Here is a 25,084-nt window from a genome sequence, read left to right on the forward strand (position 1 = left end):
AGAATTCCTTTTAAAGTTTTCCTTCTGTTTATCAGCATGTTTTATACTTCTCTGAACCATGGAATTATTGTTTCTATAGTTTATCAAACACATTTACAAAGTGGAATTACTGTATCAGAAAGAAACAAACGAAACGAATCATATATAAACTTTTAAGAACCTGCTTCCTAAAACAGATGAAATCTATATAGTATTAAATTTTTCATAGTTTGTAATGCCCATAAAGTCTTAAATATCATGCAATTTTTAAAAAGGCATGTGGTGGTGGGGGCAGGGGCGTGTCTGGTTGGCTCAGTCTGCTCAGTGTCCGATTCTTGGTTTCGGTTCATGTTGTGATCTTGAGGTCGTGGGATCGAGCCCCACGTCAGGCTCCATGCTCAGCATGGAGTCTGCTTGTCCCTCTCCCTCCCCGTCCTCCCGTCTCCTCTCTTGCACTTGCTCACTCACTCGCTGTCTCTCTTTCTAAAATTAAAAAAAAAAATCTTAAAAAGGCATGTGTGGGAAAAAATGTTAACACAAATACACAAATAAAGATAATTATCAGTTAAATATCAATACTCATAAACGAGATGGGAAAGTCCACACCTGTTACATCATTAGGGCTCTGGGGAGGAGACTGCACTTTGGGAAATTCTTGAGAAACAGGGCAACTAACTGGTTGATTGGGAGAAGTTTGTTAAATGACACGAATCCGTCAACAGAAGCACAGGATAATGCCAGAAGCAGACTAAGAATTACACAACACAGAGCCCACAAGATGAGAACAGATACGCGAGAGGCGGTGTGAAGCCCTCAAACTTAAGCCATGGGTCCCTGTGTAACAGAGCAGTAACTATGTGCCAAGCACGGTGCCCATCGCTGGAGACACAGGACAGCAGCACCGACGGCTCTGGCCACACCGTGGAAAATGGGCTGGAAAGGAGCACAGCTGATGGGCAGAGGAGACGATGCAGCAGTTGGGATAAGCAAGATCAGGGTCTGAACTGGGGACATGACAGGAGAGACTGACAGTCCTATCAGACCGACCTAGAGTCCAGGGACCCCAACAACCAAGAAGGTGGGCTGCTGCAGGAGACCCCAAGGCTTCCAGCTCATACAGCTGGATGGGCGACACCTGAGACAGGGAGCCCTGCTGGGGGAAAGACAGTTACAGGTGGACGCTGTATGTCTGAGACATCCCAGAAGACGTCACCCATGTAGGCGGTACACACACCCTTGTGAAGCTCGAAGAAAAGAGCCCTCAGATAGAAATTTGAGTGTCTGCGGCACATCCCAGGTCTTGGGATGACAGCTTAGGGAGAGAGAAAAGGAGGGGCCGGGGCCTTAAGAGCCCCTCCTGTTTTAACATCTGGAGAGAGGGTAAAGGGGCAGCAAAGGAGAGGGAGGAATAATATCTGGTGTGTTCTGCTCTTAAGATGTGTAATACTCGGGGCGCCTGGGTAGCTCAGTCGGTTAAGCGGCTGCCTTCGGCTCAGGTCATGATCCCAGAGTCCTGGGATCGAGCCCCACATGGGGCTCCCTGCTCGGCGGGAAGCCTGCTTCTCCCTTACCCTCTGCCTGCCACTCTGCCTACTTGTGCTATCTCTCTGTCAGATAAAGAACTTTTAAAAAATCTTAAAAAAAAAAAAAAAAAAAAAGATGTGTAATACTCTGGAGAAGAAGCTCCAAGGCAAATGGAGGTGTTTTTAAGTACCTGAATTAGGCTTACAATATTATACAGGGCATATAAGAAGGAAATTGAAATGGTCTCTTTCACAGCAAAAAATAAAATTAAAGATGTAAAAACACTTCAGGCAGTGACTGTGTGGGTGGAGAGGGGCAAGGAGGCCAGGGGGGTGAGGTACTTAGGAGGGAGAGTAGGAAGAGAGAGGGAAAGGGGGAGAGAGCCTTATCAGGCTCTCCACCTAGTAAACCCTAAGCTCCCTGAGGACAAGGGCCATGTCTCATTCCCACTTGTGTGCCCAGCATCTAGCACAATGCTAGCAGAGGGTGTCATCTCAGGCTGCTTCATTCACGGACACACCATCCACGTAGGAGCCCTGGCTCTGGAATACAGCAACGGGAGGTACATTTTCGTGTAAGGAATTTAGGTAAGAACATGGCCACAAAGAATGGCATCCAGGAAAGGGAACTGCATTGACAAAGGCAGAGTGGATTTAAAGGCGAAACGGAGCCCATGGTTTGTGGGCCAGGTACAGTGGTGGACGAGGAAGTTCAGAGGACAGAGTCACTCTGCTGTGCCAAGCGCAGACAGTCAAAAAGACCTTCCAATAAGCCCCAGGAAGTCACACAGCGTGGCATTCTCACTGCTTTATCACTGCTTTACGGCACCGTTGCGGGAGTTTCCAAACCTCTCTCAGTGAGCAGTAACATAACAGCATTTGGTTGTGACACCTACTGGCGAGAAAAAGTAGGTCACTGACTAGAGCTCCATGATCTTTTCAATGGCATTTATTATATTAAATGAGCAAAAAGAGTGAGCTAATGTTTTAGATCATGACTTTCATTTGTGTGAAAACTGTCATTCTTCAGGTAAAAATCCAGGCCAGGTCAAGCGGAATTTCAGCCAGACTCTGTCCTGGGGACCCCAGACTGCATCTTTGACAAAGGCTGACAACTAACTCTTCTCATTCTCCATCAAGAAGGGCTACACTTGTGGTGAGCACCACATAAAGTATGAACTTGTCAAATCACTATGCTGTACACATGAAACAAATGTAACACTGTGTGTCAACTACACTCAAAAAAATTAAAACAGAAAAAAAGAATCACAAAATATACAATAAAACTGAACTAAGGGCAGAAAACGAAGACTGGACCTAACTAAGTCTCCAGATTTTTAAAGCATGAGACAAAGAAGGTTGTGAAACAATGTTCACCCCTTACACAGACAAGGTATGCAAATCTCTCCAAGCTCCCCACTGAAATAGACTCTCACTGGCTCAGTGCAAATGGGTGGCTACTCAATTTACTTCTTACTTACTTTATATCATAGTTGGTAGACTTATTAATAAGCATGTTAATGATATTTACAATAATATTTAATACTAAAAAAAGAACCCAAAAGTATCATTCCATGTCTGATATTCCACTAAGGCTAACTAAAGGAATTAGGTATTACAGTACACCCCTTACCAAGGGAAGGCAGCTGTTATGCTGGGGGATGAGGCATTCATAATAACCTCCACTTAATAGCATGTAATTTAGCAGAACTTGTCAGTAAGGCCATATTCAAGGGTCAGCTGCAATTTCTTTAGTAAATTCCCAGTTGGATATTTTAATTCTCTGCCAAGTAAAATAATAATTGATTTTTCCTAAACAATATTCCTAGACCATTCATTGCTAATAGGACAAGCTTGCTCAATTAAATTTTCAGATTTAAATTCATGAGAAGGACTATCCTAAGGAGTCTCTAGAAAATACAGGTCAGTGAGCAATTACAGAGTTACAAAGAGCATTCAGCTGACTGCATGTAACAAAACTGTTCAAAGGCATGGGGGAGGAATAAAATGCAAACTCATGGAATCAAGGATATATACCAAAATCTTGATGATACTGAAATTATTCCAAACCGATTTGAGAGAGCTTATCTAGGACTACCAGGGAAGACGGTGGTGTAGGAGGACCCGAAGCTCACCTCCTCCCATGGATATAACTAGGTAACACCTACATCAGTGTAAATAACCCAGAAAACAACCTGAAGACTGGCAGAACAAACTCTCCACAGCTAAATGTAGAGAAGAGGACACAATGAAGAGGGTAGCAAGCGCAGAGATGTGGCTGGGAGCCAAATGGACTCACAGTGACTGTCCCCAGGAGGGAGGGACATGCGGGCATGGAGAGGGGAGAGAAACAGACCCTCACACCAGGGAGCCTGCAGGGGAAACCTTCACGGGGAAGACAAATCCTGGCAACACTGGGCTTTGGAAACCAGAGGGGCCAAATTTTGCAAGTTCTTACAACTTGTGGGGCTTAACAACTAGCACTTTAAAAATCAGTGGTCTCAGCTCTGGGAGAGCAGGCAGGGTAAAAGGAAACTGAGTCCCTGCTCTTGAACAGACAATACAATAAACAGCCCCGCAGAAATACAGCTTAGAAACAGCAGTTTGAAAAATGCGTGAGGTATAAGGGAGGAAGATTTGCTTACTAACTGCAAGCATGTCTGGAGGGGCAGAAACCCCTGGGAGACTTCTCCAGGAACAAAGGAGCTGGCTGGGGCCGTTTCCCTCCCCTGCCCCTTAGCCTAAACACAAGGACACGTGCTGGAACCAGCACAGTGCAAACATTCTCCACCTAACTTGCTTAACAGCATGTCCCACACCCCCACATTCTCCTGTGGACATGCCCCCTCCAGCCAGGCCTCTGCTCTAGGTGCCCTCCCACAGGAAGCCCAAGCAAACCTTGCTAACACTGTGTGTCCTGGACCCAGGTATTTCTGCAGATCTGAAGTCTGGATCTGCAGGCCTCAGTCCCCAAGGCTAAGGTCCCCTACCTTAGACCAGCACAAACCTTGCTAACACTGCCCACCTGCACCCACGTTCTCCTATGGTCCTGTTTCCTCCAATATTTTTGGTCAGAGCCCATCCAATGTGGTGCTACAAGCCCTGGCAGTCCCAACAGGGGCTAGCACAATCCCAGAGTGACTCCTACCCCAGGGACAGGGAAGATAACCTCACACACCAGTCCAACTGTGGCCCCAGCAGTGGACTAAGGGCAGACATCTGGTATGACTGCAGCACCTCTCTCACCCCCCACCCCCCACAACCAACACTTCTCAGGGGACAAAACAGGGAAAGCATCTGCCACTGGGTGCTACTCCAGCTCTGGCAAATGCCTGGTCTCACTCAACTCAAGCCCAAGGCAGTCCCGGACTGGCCTACACAGGGACCAGACCTTCCCAAAACAGGCAAAGTGAGCCACTGCAGGCGACTGGACTAAAAGCAAAAGGGGCTCAGCCACAACGGCAGGGTACACACAGCACACCCGGGAGACCCCCCTGAAGCACCAGATTCTGGTGAACAGGGGTCACTGCACTGAAGGGCACTACAGGACCTCTTCTTCACTAGGCCACGACTTTCAACAGCAGGAGACGTAGGTGACTTTCCAAAAACAGAGAAACAGACACAGAGAGACAAAATGAGGAGATGGAGGAATATGCCCCAAATGAAAGAACAGGAAAAAAATCACAACAAGAGACCTAAATAAAACAGAGGTAATATGCATAATAGAGAATTCAAAGTAATGGTCATAAAGATACTCACTGGACTTGAGAAAAGGGTACAGGACTTCAGTGAGACCCTCAACAAAGAGATAGAAAACATAAAAAAGAACCAATCAGAGATGAAAACCTCAGTATCTGAAATTAAAAATACACTAGATAAACAGTAGACTAGAGGAAGCAGAACTGATCAGCATCTGGAGGACAGAGTAATGGAAAGTAATGGAGCTGAATAGGAGAGAAAAAAATAATAACAAATGAAAATATATATGGGGAATTCAGGGACAACATCAAGCGTAATGACATTCACATTATAGAGATCCCACAAGGAGATGAGTGAGGGAAAAGAAGGCAGAAGATTTATTTGAAGCTGAAAACTTCCTGAATCTGGGGAAGGAAACAGAAATCCAGATCCAGGAGACACAGAGAGCCCCCAGCAAAATCAACCCAAAGAGATCCACATCAAGACACCCAATAATTAAAATGGCAGAAAGTGGTGATAAAGAAAGAATGTGAAAAGCAGCAAGAGAAAAGAAGACAGCTGCATACAAGGGAAACCCTGTAATCTAGTTATCAGCGGATTTTTCAGCAGAAACTTTGTAGGCCAGAAGACGGTAGCATGATATACTCAAAGAGCTGAAAGGAAACAACCTGCAGCCAAGAATACTCTATCCAGCAAGACTATCATTCAGAACAGAAGGAGAGATAAAGTGATTAACATAATAAAATAAAAAAAAAATAAATTAAAAAAAAAGGAGCAATAAAGAGTTTCCTAGACAGGGGTGCCTGGGTGGCTCAGTGGTTAGGCGTCTGCCTTTCTTCGGCTCAGGTCATGATCCCAGGGTCCTGGGATCGAGCCCCACATCAGGCTCCCTGCTCGGCAGGAAGCCTGCTTCTCCCTCTCCCACTCCCCCTGCTTGTGTTCCCTCTCTCGCTGTGTCTCTCTCTGTCAAATAAATAAATAAAATCTTAAAAGAAAAAAAAAAAGTTTCCTAGACAGACAAAAGTTAAAGGAATTCATGACCACTAAATAGCCCTACAAGAAATGTTCAAGGGGATTCATTGAGTGGAAAAGAAAAACCATAAGCAAAAGTAAAAAAAGTAGGAAGCACAAAAAGCAGTAAAATTAAGTATATCTATAAAAATCAGTCAAGGGATTCACAGAATAAAAGGAAGTAAAGCATGACACCATATACCTAAAACGTAACAGGGAGAAGAGTAAAGAATGGGTTCATGTTAGGGTTATGTAGGGCATGAAACCTTCCACTGCCCCCAGCAGGCTCTGTGTTACATTTTAGCAAGCTAGATATTATGGATGATTTCATGCTCTAACATTAACCCCAACAATCACGTCGGGGTCACCACTTGCCAGGAATGGCCAGCAATCCCTGTACCAATGGATGAAAGATTACTCCAAACCTTGCTGTGAAAGAGAGGAGAAAGCAAGGGGGTGAACGCTCAGAGACAAAGATCCTTTGCCCTTCTTTGCTCCGGCTTTTATTGGTCCTTCAGGATAATCACAAATCCTTATCACTGTTTCTCAAGCACGTGATGTGTGACAAGGGGTCTTACTGAAACTAGGAGGATCTGTTTGCGGGAAAGATACGATATGCTTATCTGCGTGTTCTACGAGTTCTGCTAAACATAGCCTAAAGGGACGATAAATACATCTCTTAGATCACAGGGCGGCTGTTTGGGCTAAGAAAGCTTCGGGACGGCAACTCCCTGCGGCATTCCTACAGCAGAGTGGTCATGCATGCCTCGGCATTCCAAAGGCCTATGCCCTTCTCCGAAACTTTCCATTGCCCCCAGCGGCTTCCATGTTATATTTTAGCAAGCCAGGTATTATGGATGACTTCATGCTCTACATTAACCCCAACAGGTTCAAGCTTAAGTGATGATCAATTTTATACAGACTGCTATATGCAGAAGATGTTATATACAAATCTAATGGTAACCACAAATCAAAAACCAGTAATAGACATGTAAAAAAATAAAAAGAAAGGAATCCAAGGATATCACTAAAGAAAGCCACAAAAAGTGAGCAAAGAGAGCAAGAGAAGGAACAGGGAAGAACTACAAAAACAGCCATAAAACAAGTAAGAAAATGGCAATAAGTACCTAACTATCAATAATTACTTTGAATGTAAATGACCTAAACACTCCAATCAAAAGATACAGGGTGATAGAATGGATAAAAAAAGTAAGACCCATACATGCTGCCTACAAGAAACTCATCTCAGACCTAAAGACATACGAAAATTGAACGTAAATGGATGGAAAAGTATTTATCATGCAAATGGAAGTGAAAAGAAAGCTGGGGTAGCAGTACTCACATCGGACAAAATGGACTTTAAAACAAAGACTGTAACAACAGACAAGAAGGACACTATATAATTATAAAGGGAAAAGTCCAACAAGAAAATATTAACAATTGTAAATATTTATGCACCTTACACGGGAGCACCCAAATACATAAAGCAATTAATAACAAACATAAAGGAAGTAATTAATGGTAATACAATAATAGTAGGGGACTTTAATACCCCATTCACAGCAATTGGTAAATCATCCAACGAAAAATCAATAAGGAAATAGTGGCTTTGAATGACACGCTGGACGAGATGGATCTAACAGTTATATTTAGAACATTCCACCCTAAAACAGCAGAATACACATTCTTTATAAGTGCACATGAAATATTCGCCTGAATAAGTCATACATTAGGCCACAAAACAAGTATCAACAAATTCAAAAAGAAGTCATACATGCATCTTTTCTTAGCACATGCTATGAAACTAGAAATCAACAATAAGAAAAAAATCTAGAAACAACACAAATACATGGAGGTTAAATAACATTCTACTAAACAATGAATGGGTCAACCAAGAAATCAAAAAGGAAATCAAAAAATAATGAAGACAAATGAATTTGAAAACACAACGGTCCAAAATATTTAGGATGCAGCAAAAGAGGAAAGAGGGAAGTTTATAGCAATACAGGCCTACCTCAAGAAGCAAGAAAACTCTCAAATAAACAACCTAACCTTACACCCGAAGGAGCTAGAAAAACAAGCTCAAACAAAACCCACCCAAAATATAAAGAACCAAATAATAAAGATTAGAGCAGAAATAAACAAAACAGATACTAAAAAACAATAGAACAGATAAATGAACTCAGGAGCTGGTTCTTTGAAAAGATCAACAAAATTGAAATACCTTTAGCCAGCCTCACAAAAAAAAGAAAAAAGAGAGAGACAGAGAGAGAGGACTCAAACAAATTCAGAAATGAAAGAAGAGAAACAATAACCAAAACCACAAAAAATAAAGGATTATAAAAGAGTATTATGAAATATTATAAGCAAACAAACTGGACAATGTAGAAGAAATGGATAAATTCCTAGAAACTTATAACCTCCCAAAACTGAATCAGGAGTAGAAAATTTGAACAGACTAATTGCCAGCAATGAAATTGAATCAGTAATCAAAAAACCCAAGAAGCAAAAGTCCAGGACCAGATCGCTTCACAGGTAAATTCTTTTTCTCAAACTATTCCAAAAAAAAAGAGAAGAAGAAGGAAAGATTCTGAGGCCAACATTACCCTGATAACCAAAACCAGATGAAGACAACACAAAAAAGGAGAACTATAAGCCAATATCTCTGATGAACATAGAGGAATACAGAATCCTCAACAAAATATTAGCAAACTAAATCCAATGATACATTAAAAAAATCATTTACCACGATCAAGTGCAATTTGGGATGCAAGGGTAGTTCAATATTTGCAAATCAATCAATGCAATACATCACATCAATAAAAGAAAGAATAAAAATCATATGATCATTTCAATAGACACAGAGAAGGCATTTGACAAAGTACAACATCCATTCATGATAAAAATCCTCAACAAAGTAGGTTGTTTTTTTTTTAAAGATTTTATTTATTCGACAGAGAGAGAGAGCGCGCGCGCAAGTGCACAAGCAGGGGGAGCGGGAGAGGGAGAAGCAGGCTCCCCACTGAGCAGGGATCCCGATGCAGGGCTTGATCCCAGGACCCTGGGATCATGACCTGAGCTGAAGGCAGACGCTTAACCGACTGTGCCACCCAGGCGCCCCAACAAAGTAGGTTTAGAAGAAACACACCTCAACACAATAAAGCCTTTATGTGAAAAACCCACAACTAATATCATCCTCATCTTTTCCCCTAAGGTCAGGAATAAGACAAGGATGTACATTCTCACTTTTATTCTACATAGTACTGGAAGTCTAAGACACAGCAATCAGACAACAAAAAGAAATAAAAGGCATCCAAATCAGTAAGGAATAAGTAAAACTTTCACTATTTGCAGGTGACATGACATGATACAATATACAGAAAACCTGAAAGACTCCACCAAAAAACTGCTAGAATTGATATATTCAAATTCAGTAAAGTCACAGGGTACAAAAATCAATGTACAGAAATCTTGCATTTCTATACACCAATTACGAAGCAGCAGAAAGCAAACAACCCCATTTACAAGTGTACCAAAAATAGTAAGATACATAGGAATAAATCTACCCAAAAAGGTAAAAGACCTGTACTCCGAAAACTATAAAACATTGATAAAAGAAATTGAAAATGACACCAAGAAATGGAAAGACATTTCATGCTCACGGGTTGGAAGAACAAATATTGTTAAAATGCCTATACTACCCAAAGTAATTTACACATTTAATGCAATCCCTATCAAAATACTAATAGCATTTTTCACACAACTAGAACAAATAATCTTAAAATTTGTATGGAACCACAAAAGACAAATAGCCAAAGTAATCTTGAAACAGAAAAGCAAAGCTGGAAGCATCCCAATTCCAGACTTCAAGCTGTATTACAAAGCTGTAGCAATCAAAACAGTATGGTACTGGCAAGAAATAGACACATAGATCAACAGAACAAAACAGAAAACCCAGAATAAACCCACAATTATATGGTAAATTAATCTTCAACAAAGCAGGAAAGAATATCCAATGGAAAAAAGTCTCTTCAACAAATGGTGCTGGGAAAACTGGACAGCCAGATGCAAAAGAACGAAACGGACCACTTTCTTATACCATACACAAAAATAAATTCAAAATGGACTAAATACCAAAATGTGAGACATGGAACCATAAAAACCATGCAAGACAACACAGAGAGTATCTTCTTTGATGTCAGGCATAGCAAGTTTTTGTTTTAGATGTGCCTCCTGAGGCAAGGAAAACAAAAGCAAAAATAAACTCTTGGGACTACGTCAAAATAAAAAGCTTCTGCACGCAAGAGAAACAATCAATGAAACTAAAAGGCAACCTACACAATGGGAGAAAATATTTGCAAATGGCATAACCAATAAAGGGTTAGTATCCAAAATATATAAAGAACTTAAAAAACTCAATACCCAAAAAACAAATATTCCAATTAAAAACTGGGCAGAAGACATGAACAGACATTTCCCCAAAGTAGACATAGAGATGGCCAACAGACACATGAAAAGATGCTCATCATCACCTACCGTTAGGGAAATGCAAATCAAAACCACAATGAGGCACCACCTTAAACTTGTAAGAATGGCTAAAATCGGTGGCGCCTGGGTGGCTCAGTCGTTAAGCGTCTGCCTTCGGCTCAGGTCATGATCCCGGGTCCTGGGATCGAGCCCCGCATCGGGCTCCCTGCTCCGCGGGGAGCCTGCTTCTCCCTCTCCCACTCCCCCTGCTTGTGTTCCCTCTCTCGCTGTGTCTCTCTCTGTCAAATAAATAAATAAAATCTTAAAAAAAAAAAAAAGAATGGCTAAAATCAACAATACAAGACACAACAGGTGTTGGCGAGGATGTGAAGAAAAAAGAACACTTGTGCACTGTTGGTGGGAATGCAAACTGGTACAGCTAATGTGGAAAACAGTATGGAGGATCCTTAAAAAGTTAAAAATTGAAATACTCTATATGATCCTGCAATCACACTACTGGGTAGTTAGCCAAAGAACATGAAAATACTAATTCAAAGGGATACATGCACCACAATGTTTACTGTAGCATTATTTATAATAACCAAATTATGGAAGCAGCCTAAGTGTCCATTGATTGATGAATGAATAAAGAAGATGTGGTATACATATACACAAACACGCACACATATAATGGAGTATTATTCAGCTATAAAAAAAGAATGAAATCTTGCCATTTGTAACAACATGGATGGAGCTTGAGAGTATAATGCTAAGCGAAATAAGTCAGAGAAAGACAAATACCATATGATTTCACTCCTATGTGCAATTTAAGAAACAAAACAAACGAGCAAAGGGAAAAAAGAAAAACAGAGAGAGACAAACCAAGAAACAAACTCTTAATTATAGAGAACAAACTGATGGTTACCAGAGGGGAGGGTGGCAGGGGGATGAGTTAAATAGGTGATAGGGATTAAGGTGTGCACTTGTGATAAGCACAGGCCTGATGTATGGAATTGCTGAATCACTATATTGTACACCTGAAACTAATATAACACTGTAAATTAACTAATTGGAATTAAAATAAAAACTTAAAAAAACAAAAAAAATAAGGAAAGTCTGAGAAACAATTACAGACAAGAGGAGGCTAAGGAGATATGACAACTAAATGTAATGTGGTATCCTGGATGGGATCCTGGGAAAGAGAAGGGACAATGGGTAAAAACTAAGGAATCTGAATAAAGCATGAACTTTAGTTAATAATATCTCAGTATCGGTTCTTTAATTGTAACAAATATACAAATATAAGAGGCCAATAATAACATTATAGATGTTATATAATATTATAGATGTTAGTAATAAACTGGGTGTGAGGTATATGGGAACTCTGTACTACCTTCACAATTTTCCTATACATCTAAAATTAAAAGCTTACTCAAGAAAATATCTCTATAAAAATGAAAACACAACTTAGCAAAATTTATGCAACATAGCTAAAGCTTAGAGGGAAATTTATTAAATTCCTATATTAAAAAAGGATAATCTCAAATCAATAACCTAACCTTCCACCTTAAGCTATAATTTCTTTAGTTAACTCCCACTTGGGTATTTTAATTCTCTACCAAGTAAAACAATATACAATTGATTTTCCTAAACGATATCTGTAAGTAACCAGAAGAAAAAGAAGAGCAAACTAAACCTAAAAAAAGCAGGAGGAAGGAATTAATAAAGATTAGAGTGGAAACAAATGAAACAGAGAACAGAAAAACAGAAAATCAATAAACTGAATGTTGGTTCTTTAGAAAGATCACTAAAATTGATAAACCTTTAGCCAGACCAACCAAGAAAAAAAGAAAGAAGACTAAAATTAGTAAAAGCAGGAGGAGAAAGGAGACATTACAATAGACTTTACAGAAATTAAAAAAAAAAAAATTGTAAGGGAATACTATAAACAACTATTATCCAACAAATTGGATAACTTAGATGAAATGGACAAATTACTGGGCGCCTGGGTGGCTCAGTTGGTTAAGCGACTGCCTTCGGCTCAGGTCATGATCCTGGAGTCCCGGGATCGAGTCCCGCATCGGGCTCCCTGCTCAGCAGGGAGTCTGCTTCTCCCTCGGACCCTCACCCCTCTCATTCTCTCTCTCTCAAAAATAAATAAAATTAAAAAAAAAAAAAAAGAAATGGACAAATTACTAAATGACACAAACCAACTGAAGAAGAAATAGATAACCGGAATAGACCTATAGTAAGGAAAGAGGTAGAATTTATAATATAAAAACTTCCAACAAGGAAAAATCCTGACCAAGATGGCTTCAGTGGTGAATTCTACCAAACATTTAAATAAGAATGAACACCAATCCTCAAACTCTTCAGAAAAACAGAAGGGGAAGGAATGGTTCCTAAGTCATAAGGTCAGCATTATGCTGATTCCAAAACCAAAGAGATCACAAGAAAATCAAAGAACAATAGCCCCTACAAATATAGATGCAACAATTCTCAACAAAACACTAGCAAACCAAATCCAGCAACATATAAAAATAATTATATATCACAACCATGTGGGATAATTTATCCCAGGAATGCAAGGTTGATTTTAACATATCCATAAAGTAAAGGAAAAACCACATGATCAATCTCAATACGTGTAGGAAAAGCATTTGACAGAATCCAATACTCTTACAAAAAAAAAAAAAAAAAAACTCCACAAATTAGGAATAGAAGCGAACTTCCTCAATTTGACAGAGGCATCTATGAAAAACCCACAGCTAACACATCTAAGAGAAAAAGACCGAAAGCTTTCCCTATAAGATCATGAACAAAACAAGGATGTGCACTCTCACCACTTCTATTCAACACTGTGCTAGAGGTCTAGCTAAGACAAATATGCCAGGAAAACCAATAAAAAGCATCCAGCTTAGAAAGGGAGAAGTAAAACTATGTCTATTTGCAGATGACATGATCTTGCATATATAAAATTCTAAGGAATCTAGTAAAATACTATTAGAACTAAAATGAGTTCAGCAATGTGGAAGGATACAAGATGAATCTACAAAAATAAATTATATTCCTATACACTAGCAATAAACAATCTCAAAATGAAAATTAAGAAAACAACTCCACTTACTGTTGAATGAAACAGAATACCTAGGAATAAATTTAATAAAGTAAGTGCAAGACTTGTGCACTGAAAACTATAAAACTGCTGAAAGAAAAAGAAGAAAATCTAAAAGGAAAGACATCCCACGTTCCCGGACTAGAAGACGTACTAGTGTTAAGACTAAAATAGTCCCCAAATTGATCTACATATTTGATGCAGTTCCTGTCAAAATCCTAGCTGGTTTTGTTTCTGTTTGTTTTGCAGAAACTAGCAAGCTAATTTTAAAATTGAAAACGTAAGGGTCACAGAATAGCTAAAAAAAATCTTGAAGAATAACATAGTTGGAAGAGTCAGAGTCATACTTTCTTTTTTTTTCTTTGAGAGTGCGAGAGTGGGGGGAGGGGCAGAGGGAGAGAGAGAATCTTAAGCAGGCTCCATGCCCAGCGCAGAGCCCAACCTCAAGACCTGAGCCAAAATCAAGAGTCGGACGCTTAACCAACTGAGCCACCCAGGTGTCCCAAGAGTTATACTTTCTAACTTCGGCTACAAAGCTATGGTAATCAAGACAGTGTGGTTGTGGACATAAGGAAATACAAACAGATCAATGGCATAAAACTGAAAGTCCAGAAATAAACCTGTCCATTTATGGTCAATTGATTTTTGACAAGAGTTATGAAACAATTCAATGAAAAAAGGACAGTCTCTTCAACAAATGGCACTGCAACAACTGGATATCCACGTGCAAAAGAATAAATCTGGACCCCTACCTCACAAAAATGAGTTCCAAATGGATCATATACCTAAATGTAAGACCGAAAATTACATAACTCCTAAAAGAAAACACAGGAGTAAATCAACATCACCTTGAGTTATTCAATGGTTTCTTAGATACAACACCAAAAGCACAAGAAACAAAAGAAAAAATATATATAGATTGGGCTTTATGAAAATGAAAACCAATATTGTAAATGATACTATTAAGAAAGTAAAATGACAACACAGAGAATAGGAGAAAATACTTGTGAATCATTACCTGACAAGGGACTTTTAAGCCAGAACATATAAAGAACTCTTATAATTCAATAATAAAAAGACAACCCAATTTAAAAATGGGCAAAGAATTTGAATAGACCCATTTCTCCAAAGAAGATATACAAATGACCAGTAAACACATGAAAAGATGTTCAACATTACTAATCATTAGGGAAATGCAAATCAAAACTACAATGAGATAACACTTCTAAAAGTGGCTAAAATCAAAAAAGACAACAAGGGTTGGCAAGGAACATTACATGTGAAAAAACTGGAACCCTCCTATTAGGGAACTGCCAATGGGAATGTAAAATGGTGCAACCATACTGGAAAACAGACTATTCCTCAAAAAATTAAAGAGTTACCATATGACCCAGCAATTCCATTCTTAGGTATATAGCAAGAGAAATGAAATGAAAATATATGTCTAACTCAAAAACATGTATACAAATGTTCACAGCAGCGTTATTCATAATAGCTAAAAAATAGAAACTCATATGTCCATCAACTGATGAATGAATAAACAAAATGGAACATTATTTGGTAATAAAAAAGAATGAAACACTCTACATGTCACAAAATGGATGCTGTTTGAAAACATTACAGTAAATGAAAAGCCAGTCACAAAAGACCACATAGTATATGAATCTGTTCTACGAAATGTCTAGAATAGGCAAATCCCTTGAGAAAGAAAATAGATTAGTGGGTTTATTTGGGCCTAGGGTGGGGACTGGGGATGGAGAGTGGCTGATAAAGGGTAAAGGGTTTCTTTATGGGATGATGAAAATATTCTGAAATTAGGTTGTGGTGATGGTCGTACAAGATACAAAAAATCACTGAAGTGCTCACTTTAAATAAGGGGATTTTATGGTAAGTTGAACTAGATATCTCAATAAAGCTACAAAAAATAAGGAATTAATAAAAAGGTAATACATCTTCTGTCTGGTTAGTTCCATTAGTTGCCACCCCCATTTCTTCTCAACTCCCCCTTTCTTTATGCCTGACTGCTCTCTATCAGCTACTGACTTCCTTTCTCCCTCCCATCACCATCAGATAGAACCAACCTTCTGGGCGACACTCAGTCAGGGGCTCAGCTGAGCAATGTCCCCAAGCTAATGACTTCGCCACCCTCCCTTCAGAAAGCTTACCTTAATACCTTAAATAGAATAGCAGAATAGGAGTTTAAAGTTTTATAAAACTCCCGGGGTAGGGGAAGACTATAGCAAATAGCTCCTGAATGCTCCCTATGTTTCAGGCAAAGTGCAAAGCACATCAACACCACTTTCGTTTACTTCAGCAGTAAGCAGTTCTTACTACACTTACTTTGACATTTAATATTTATTAGGTACCCGGCTGTGTTCTGATGTTGGTCACATTGCAGTGAACAAGAAAGACAAAAAGATTTTTTAAAAACCTCTTAATCATGGAACTTATAAACAAAATAAGATAAATGAGTAAAACCTAAAGAACGTTAATTGGTGATAAGTGCTATGAAGAAAAACAAAGCAGGAAATGATGAGAAGGGAACGTGGGGGAGGAGGGAGGTTACAATTCAAAGTATGATGGCCCCATGGACGTGCCCTATGAGCAAGGCTTGAAGGAAGGCAGGGTGGCGCCACACGCCTATCTGGGAAAGAGGATTCCAGGCAGTGGTGTCAAGTGCCAAAGTCCCAAGGCAGGTAGTGCTATGTGGAGGAAGAGAGGCAGCGGAGTCGGAATGAGAGGTGGCCTAATCCTGCTATAGGTCACATAAGGGCCTTCTTTGTGTCTTCCTCAGAGGAAGATGGGGAACCACTGGAGGTTTTGAACAGAGTGAGAAAAACAATGACTCAGGACAGAGCTCTGGGCCCTCTGTCCTATCACCTCTGGGTCATGACTGACTGTTCTGACCCAAAGGAAATGGGCCAATCACTGATGAAGCCAATCAAAATTTATCCCCTCTCCAAAATCTGAACTAAACACAAGAGGCTGAATTAGCCAGTGTTGGGCCTTAAATGAAAAAGTGATGGACAGTCAAGGTTAGGACAGTTACTTCCCTGCCACGTCCACCCGACCAGAAGCCAACTTGAAATTCAATACTGGAAACCCAAAGGGAGGAGCAGAGACAAGAAGAGGCAGCCCCAGAGAGAGGGACGGACAGAGGAACCTGCTGTAGGGTGAGGACAGGGATATATGGGACTCCTGAACCTTCTAATAAATCTCCTGCCTTGGACTCTTTGTGTGGGTCTCCCATCCTTATAATCAAAATCCCTGGCTTAGACAGGGAGCTGTATTTTGTTATCCAAGTAGCACACGTGGGACTGAAAAGGCTGTCTGTTCCTGGCTCTAAGTTTAACCCAGCTCTAATAACTCCTGAGGGAAAGGATGGGCTACAGAGGGGCAGCTGACGCCATGGCCTTCCACCCAACCCCGGCCTCCCCCAGTTGTTGCTGGGAATATGACACAATGCCCCTAGGTGAAAACTTATCAGAAATTGGCAAGGTGCGATTTCAGTTATTTCATCCTCTTTTTAATTTCCTCATGTGTCAGTACCAGTGGCAGAGCTTTTCGAATATTCTGCTAGGCTAAAAAAACACATTTAGTGATATTAAGTTATTGTTACTCTTTTAGAACCAAGTTAATTAAGCCGTGAAATACTTGCTTTGAGTTAACTAGGTTCTGGGTATTTGAAGGTCCTGGAAGCTCTCTTACCACAGGCAGGCTGCAGTTTTGTTACTTGTGGGCAACAGGGCCAGGGCTAACTGCTGTCCTCCCCCCACCACCCAGCCTCCTCCTGGGCAGCATGCCAAGATGCCAAGAGAATGCCCAGGAGAAAGGCAGAGATTAATGCTTCTCTGTCAACTCTCGACTGAACCTGTTCTGAACGGCTGCTTCTAATTCCAAGGGACACAGGGAAGGGAAGAATTACCACACAAGGGTCCCGCTCAGAGCACGCATCTATGTGCCTTCTGCCCACAGGCATGCAGGCTGACTCTCAGCCGCCACCAGAGAACTGGTCTGCAGTGCTGTACCCACTACGTGTGACCCCAAAGCTGCTCATCTTTAGGTTATAACTACCAAGACCCCAATACAAGCTAATCTCCTGCTAAGCCACCAGTTTATCTAACAAGACAAGTGAAAATTTCAGTAGTTACAATTACTGACAAAAATGCACCACTCCTACAGCACTCCAAAGACATGAATCAACCAATCCTCCCTGTCACCCTTGGAAATGGAATGCACTTTAGATGTTCTCCCAACATTTCGGCTGAAGCTGGGAAAGCGGCAGGGATTAAAATCTCAGCCCTCTGTCTTCCACAGGACACTAACCTCTTCATGCTAATAAATCTAAACAATCAGGTCACAGGTCATAATTTCCTTAGGAATTAAAGGTAAAAAAAAATCACCACCATGTTCCACCTGCAGCAGCTTCAAAATAAATCTTTCTTCATGGCATGAAAGTTTAGTAGTAACCTCATCCATGGTTTCATCTGGTTTTCTTACCCTTCTTTTCTCTTTATCACCATTTCCCTTGACAACAATTTCAACCCTGTTTCCCTGCTGCATGTTTTTGTAAGAACTTGAAATCCTTTGGGGGAACAAACCTAAGCAATAAATATATTTCTCAAATGGGACCGAAGAACCTAGAATCATTCCAAATCACCCAATGATTACTTGCTGAATGTCTGTTTTACCCAAGAGGTGGCAAGTTCAGTGAGAGAAAGAGTGAACACACAATTGGATGAACCAATGAATGAATAAACAGGTTTACTGTTGAATTAGCTGAAGGGCACAAAGCTCTTAGTGTGGCAAAGATACAAAGGGTCCTTGGGTGGCCTGTAAATTTTCTAGTAGACAATAATCTCTTCTCAGAAGCAACAGGGAATGGCTTTCTGCTCTCCCTCCGGGAGGGCTCACTCACAGGCAGAGCTAACTTCTTACCTGAGTTGCACGCAACATAAAAGGTCAGTGAGAATGTGTTCCACTGTCAATCTATTTCCCAAATGAGATTTGACCTAAATAGCCCCTAAAATTTTAAGAATCTAAGTAAGATTATAGATTTTTATCTCTGAGTCTTAAAGTGCGGATTACGTCCATGTTGTCTCTGAATATCTTACACATTATTGTCACAAAAATCACAAAAGAGAAGGCAGTAATATATAGTACTTCTTCCTATACAGGTAGGTATTCATATAGGATGTATGTGTTCATCACATCCTATTAATGTCATTAAAACCTTTGCAAGGAATCAACAATAGGAAACCTGGACGTTAGTAGGGAGCAAGTGGCCTTGGTCCTTCTTATTCCCCTTTTAGCCCAAGGTTTTACTTATGTGGATTTAATATTTCAAGTTTTGAATGTGATTTTACAACTGACTTTAGGTGGGGACTGTCGAACAGACTTCACACCCTCTTTTGGGAGATCCATTCTCTATTCTCCCAGGAAAAAAAAAAAAGAAAAGACAACCTTGAAAGCAAAGATGTAGTTCCCTTAAGGTACCTGGTGAGACTCCCTGCTTGCACCCCACCCCAATGAACTAGAGAATGGTTGCAGTCATTGTGAAGGCACTCACCAGGGTGACAATGGCACATTCGGCCGTCAGCTGAGCAGCACTGAACAGTGTCCGAACAAACCGGTAAATCTGCTTCTGCTCTGGGTTGTGTTTATCATAATCTGGTGGCACTTCGGATTTCTGGGGAAGGAAATATTTTCAGATGACTGGCCGCCCAATAAAAACAAAAGAGAAATAATTAATCACCAGAAGGAGGAGATTACCGAGAGAGGGTGAAGGTTTTCATCAAAAATATCTAAGAGCATCCTTCCATCTGGGTCCCTGGTGGGGAAAATAAGAGAAAATGGAGTTCACTTTCTGCAAGAATGTCATTCAAAATAAAATAAAAATATATTTTGATTTAACACATTTCAAGAAACTGAAGTCAATGTTAAATGTTGGGAGATGCTATTGGTTATCCACAAATAATAATTTTTCTTGTGTACAATATTTAATCATTTTTATTTAAACCGTCTATGAAATAAAGGTTATAAACCACATTTAGCTGAATTAACCTAAACAAAAAAAAAATCTAGATTTTCATTTTCTGAGTTTTCAAATGAACCAAATTTAAGCAAGTGACAAACTTCTTTAAACATCTTGCTTCTCAGCAAAGGCTAATGGATATGCTTAAACCATCACTACATGGTAGCTGAAAGGAAAGAAGTGCAAGGGTAAAAATGAACATTCAGTGTGCCCTAGAAATTTATTTGAAATTTTCCCAACATGAAACTTAAACACTTGTTTCACAATTTTATATTGAAAAACAAGAGGTGATGTGTAGAAAAGGTTAACTCAGTAACCCATACATCTATAAAAGAATGGCTGGTTGTTACAAGGCCAGTAAATGTCATTTAAAGTGGTGACTTGCACTGTAAGCACAGTGCCTTGAGCTGGGCACTGGAGACCAACAGCACTTCACCAGCCAAGGCTCTACTTTCATCTGTTTTACGTCATCTGACTTCTATCAGAAAGTTTCTACTACATTAAAATAGTTTATGTCTAAATTTACACCAAAGTTTCTTCTAATTTAAAACTATAAACATTTTTTCTCATGTTGAAGTTGCACATAGTAAATGTTTAAAATAATATTTTATAAAAGAAAGAATGTTTAAGCAAATTACACAGAAAATCAAGAGGAAAAGGAAGCTGGGCATTATCAAGAAGATTTGTTCTGTTCTGTTGGCTTCAAACACAAACACCCATTTGGTTTCCTCTGATTCAGCACTTACCTAGGAAGTTTTCGTAAATTATACTAACTAGAAATTCCAGGAAAACATGAGTAAAGAATACAAAGGCTGAAGCAACTACAACATAAAAGGAAAAAAATAGGAAAAACATAATAGGAGATAATGTGTAATGTTTTTAGCACAAAATTAATCATCCACATACCTGTTTTTGATGTGGTAATATATTGCGAGAGCTACACTGTAAAATAAAATGCAGGGTTCAATATTTTGTAAGCATATTCAAAATGTTGTATGTTATCTTTCTGACCATAAATATTTAAATTGAAGTAAAAGTCAAACGATCTACCTGAACAGTCCCATTTAATTCAGAATACTGATCAAGAAATCACACTCCTCAAAGGAAATCAATCTTGTACTCATTCCCATAAATATTAAATCTTTTCCAGGAATACCAAAACTTCAAGTGGTATTTAGAAACAAATTCTCTTTCTACTGAAATTTTAAGCTTTCTTAACTTGTAAAATACAGGCACTATGTAAAAACAGGTACTGCAAATCAAACACCATTGGAAATTTCCAACTTAGTACACCTCCTAGTTTAGAAAAATTGTGGTTTATTTATAAGTACCAAAAAAATGTGAGTATCACCCACAGTGGTTTGCTGTTTTTTTGTTTTTTCTTAAATCAATAACCTCTTGGCAATCCACCTAACTTATTCATCCACTTGCTGAAATAGTACTGTAACTCTTATTTGTAACACTACCTTAAAATTCTATTTTACATTTTAAAAAATGTGAATTTAATGAAAACACTCCCCTCTCCTGAATATTTTTTTTCCAAGTAACGTTTTTCTGGTTTAAAAAAATGCATTATATTCATATTGTAGAACTTTTGGAAAATATAGAAAGTATATATGTAAAAAAGTAAACCCTCTGCCCAAAGATGACTACTATTAGCTTGAGATATTTAGATATCTATTCCTATCTATAAATTATATGTGTAAACAGGTTTGCATACTACTTTTGTCATTAATATTTTTCTTACCATTAAAATATGCTTTAAAACATGATTTTAAATGGCTGGTTACATTCCACTGTATAGCTGCTGAATAATTAACTACTCCCCCTACTACTCAATTTGTTTCTAGTATTTTGCAATTATAATTAACACCGTATTGATATCTTCATAGACAAATACTTGTGCAACCTGGGACTGTATCATTTCCCTAAGAAAACACTCTGTAGTAGAAATTACCCAATCTGAAGTCATTAATAATCGTAAGGCTCCCCACACACACTGCCAACTATTTTTGCAGAAAAAGTGTGCCAGTGTACTTCCCCACCAGTGTCTGCTGCAACCTCATCCTTGCTGACACTTACCTTGAATATTCTGAAAAACGGTTCTCCAACCGGAGAGGTAAAGAAGTGTGCTTGTTTTCAATGTGAGTTCAATGTGAGTGCTTTCAATGATCACCTATCAAGTTAGCAGGGTTATTCATGTTAACTGGCCAATATATTTTTTTTAATTTCCTCTTCTGTAAACTGTCTAAATAAATCATTCCACTATTTTTGTTTTACTTTAAAATTTATCGAGGAGAACAAAATTTATTTTTTAAGCTTCTAACAGTATCACCAACTGGCTGCATCAGCTTGTGCTCTGGGTACTCAGAGCACAGAAACTGCCATGCGGGGCATCAAGACGCAGGTGGAGGGCTCAGTCCTAAACATTTCAGCTTACTCAGCGTTGGATTCCAAACAGCTCAGAGGCTTACCTATGACTTCCTATGACAACAGACAAGAAATCACTCGTCTTCCACGTCTCTCTCTCTCTCTCTGGACCTATTCATTCATATGATTTCAGCTAAGTGTTAAAAGTCCTCGTGAGCAAATGGCAATATATTCTCTTTCTCCTAACATCTTCAAGAGTATCTGAGCTGACAAAGGAATTGTAACTGGGGTAAAAGGGCTTCAGAATTAAAAATAAAAATAATACAGTTTTCAAGCATACATTAACAGCCCTGTGATGAAAAACAGCAGATGTTATCAACTCTATTTCATAAATGAGAAAAATTCAGGTTCAGACACTGGATGCCAGGATTTCTGACTGGTGGTTTTGGGCCCTTTCGTGCTACCACATTGCCTCTGGGGAAAAGGAAGAAATTACCATTTAATTTGTTTAATAGTCATGCTGTGATGACTTTTTTCTAATCTAATGTCAGAGTTATATTGATGTTTCGTATGACTGGGTTTGCTGTAGTGACTAGGTTCATCGCTTCAAGGGAGCATGACACAGGAAAAGGATTTCTGGATGGAGAGTCAGAACCACCTGGGTTTAAAACCTGGCTCCTTCATTTATTAGAGTGCATTTACCTCCCAGAGCCTACATCTCCTCACCAAAAAATTAGGACAATTCAACCTATATTACACAGCTATTAGCATAACCACACAAAATATACAAAAGCATCATTTCAAACAAAGGTCATGATTATTATGCTTATTCCCCCAGCAATAATTTCATCTCAAGGGGTGTTTTTACTTCTGCAAATCGACTGCAATCTTCAGGGCCCCAAGGTCACTATCTTCTGAATCTCCCAAGCCAAAAGCAAGATTGGACATCATCATGGCCTTAGACTCAGGAAAAATAGAGCAACAAGGTAGGACAATTTCCCCTCAAGGTTACATCCCGAAGACTAAGAAAACAAGCTCAGAATTCACATACAGCACAGCTCCATGGGCCAGTTTAGTTGGTCATATTGAAAGAAGTGATTCTGGGGGCACAGGGCAGTCAGTTGAAAATCAGTTCCACACTTTGGGCTTCGGAGGCCTCGTCAGTTCTGCTACATCCTCAGAAAATGGTGAGGTCTCACCAAAGATGGGCTGGGGTCAAACCAGAAGTACATTTGGACCAAAGGGTTTGCTCAACTGCTTTTGCCACATAGCTGGGAATAAAGAAATGCTATTTTCTTGACCAAGAAAACAAAACAGATTTGTGACTGCTGGCCTTGTACTTGTCCTCTTACCTAGCAAAGCATATGACAATCCTAAAATCTCTGAAGACCAAGAGGTGGTGGGTTCTGGCAGCACAGCGCAGCTGAGCCAAGGGGGTGGAGGCAGGTGGGCAAGCAGCTCTCTCCAACCCTCAGAAGCCAAGGACCATGGGTGATTTGGCCAGCGGCGTGCATGGGGCTCCCTACTGGCCCTCCACCCTTTTCTCTAATCGTCATTCCTATGCCTGTTACAGGATTTTTAAGGGGGAGATGGAGGTCGGCTGCAGAGGCATGGGGGTTGGTTAGCAAATGCTAAATTCATACCACAGCTGTTGGCATTTAGGGGAAAGATGGGAAAATCAAGTTCTCAGAAATTATGTCTATGAAAAGAATGAGCACAGAATACCCAAACTTGCTACACTTAAGACTTTTCGTTCACTGTTAGAACAGCACTTGACCCTCCATGCATTCCTCAACTAGAATTTGTAAATACGTTTGTTCCTTTTGGCAGCCCACAATTTACAGAAGGGTTTTCTTTTAAAAATTAAGTTAGAAATCGATGTTTAGAACTCAGAGGATTTTCTCAAAGAAACAAGGTCATACTTGCAAGTTCAGCCCACAGATACTCACCATGTCCACAATGAAGCCCAAGAGTATTAATGGTTTTGGTATTTTTAATGTCCCAGGGGAGGCGACCAAGAAAAGGGCTTGGATTTAGGGAAAGCAGAAGAAGCAAAAAAGGAAAATAGGAGTTTCCTTTTGATAGGTGTAGGATAAGTTTTAGGTACAATTTCAGAATAGGAGGGCATTCGGATTTAGCTTCTTCCTATCCTGCTTTTTGACACTACTTCTTCTTCTGAGCATCCCTTTCCCCTTACACCATCAAAGACCCTGGCTGAAGTTCAGCCAGACCTGATAACACCTTGAAATGTTTTTTACTCTTTAGCCCCCTGATTATAACCCTGCCAAGTGGGAGATGCAGGCATTTACAGGGAAGGATTCTGATGGTACTACTTCAATTAGGGCCCACCCTGCTTCTAGGTCCAAAATACACATTTTGAAAAAGATGGCACTTTTTAAAATAAATGAATTACTGACTAAAGGAATTTCAGGTGGTGCAAAGAAAATGTCTTCTGGATCAGGGAAGTCACAGTATCCATACTGAATGTTTTGTTTCAACAGTCTACTCTTTAACTGGGCCAGCTTTTAGCTCTTTTTCCTCCACGTATTAACCTATAATTTAAAAGTTTCAAGTGAACTTTGGTGGGGGAGAGGAAAGCAACTGTCCACTTACATCAGGAATTCTCAAACTTGGCTGCCTACTAGAATCTCCTAGGGAAGGTGTTAAAAATCCAGATACCAGATCTGTAGGGCAAGACATCAAACATCACTGTGCTTTCCAGCTCCCAGAGGACTCCAGGGTGTAGCCAGGGCTTGGAACCACTGGTTTGCACAGCAGCACATTTATAACTTAGGAGACACTGAACTATCAAAGTGTTAGCCAGTTTTCCCACCAGGCTCCTAAGTGTCTATGTTACAACCAGTGGCAATTTTAAGTTGTCCAAGG

General features: G+C 39.8%; 1 protein-coding gene across 2 annotated transcripts in view; it reads right to left on the reverse strand.

Moving 5' to 3' along the window:
• Positions 1–25,084, reverse strand: part of CCNY (cyclin Y) — a 222,985-nt gene that overhangs the window by 16,555 nt on the left and 181,346 nt on the right. For both annotated transcript variants that reach the window (XM_032395665.1, XM_032395666.1), the window contains exons 5-7: positions 20,735–20,770; positions 19,567–19,624; positions 19,364–19,483 (exon numbers count right to left, since the gene is read on the reverse strand). In XM_032395665.1, coding sequence (XP_032251556.1) covers positions 19,364–19,483; positions 19,567–19,624; positions 20,735–20,770 — 214 coding nt within the window. The remainder of the gene's footprint in view (positions 1–19,363; positions 19,484–19,566; positions 19,625–20,734; positions 20,771–25,084) is intronic.

Source organism: Phoca vitulina, unplaced genomic scaffold (assembly GCF_004348235.1).
Source record: "Phoca vitulina isolate PV1807 unplaced genomic scaffold, GSC_HSeal_1.0 scaffold86, whole genome shotgun sequence".
Lineage (NCBI taxonomy): Eukaryota > Metazoa > Chordata > Mammalia > Carnivora > Phocidae > Phoca > Phoca vitulina.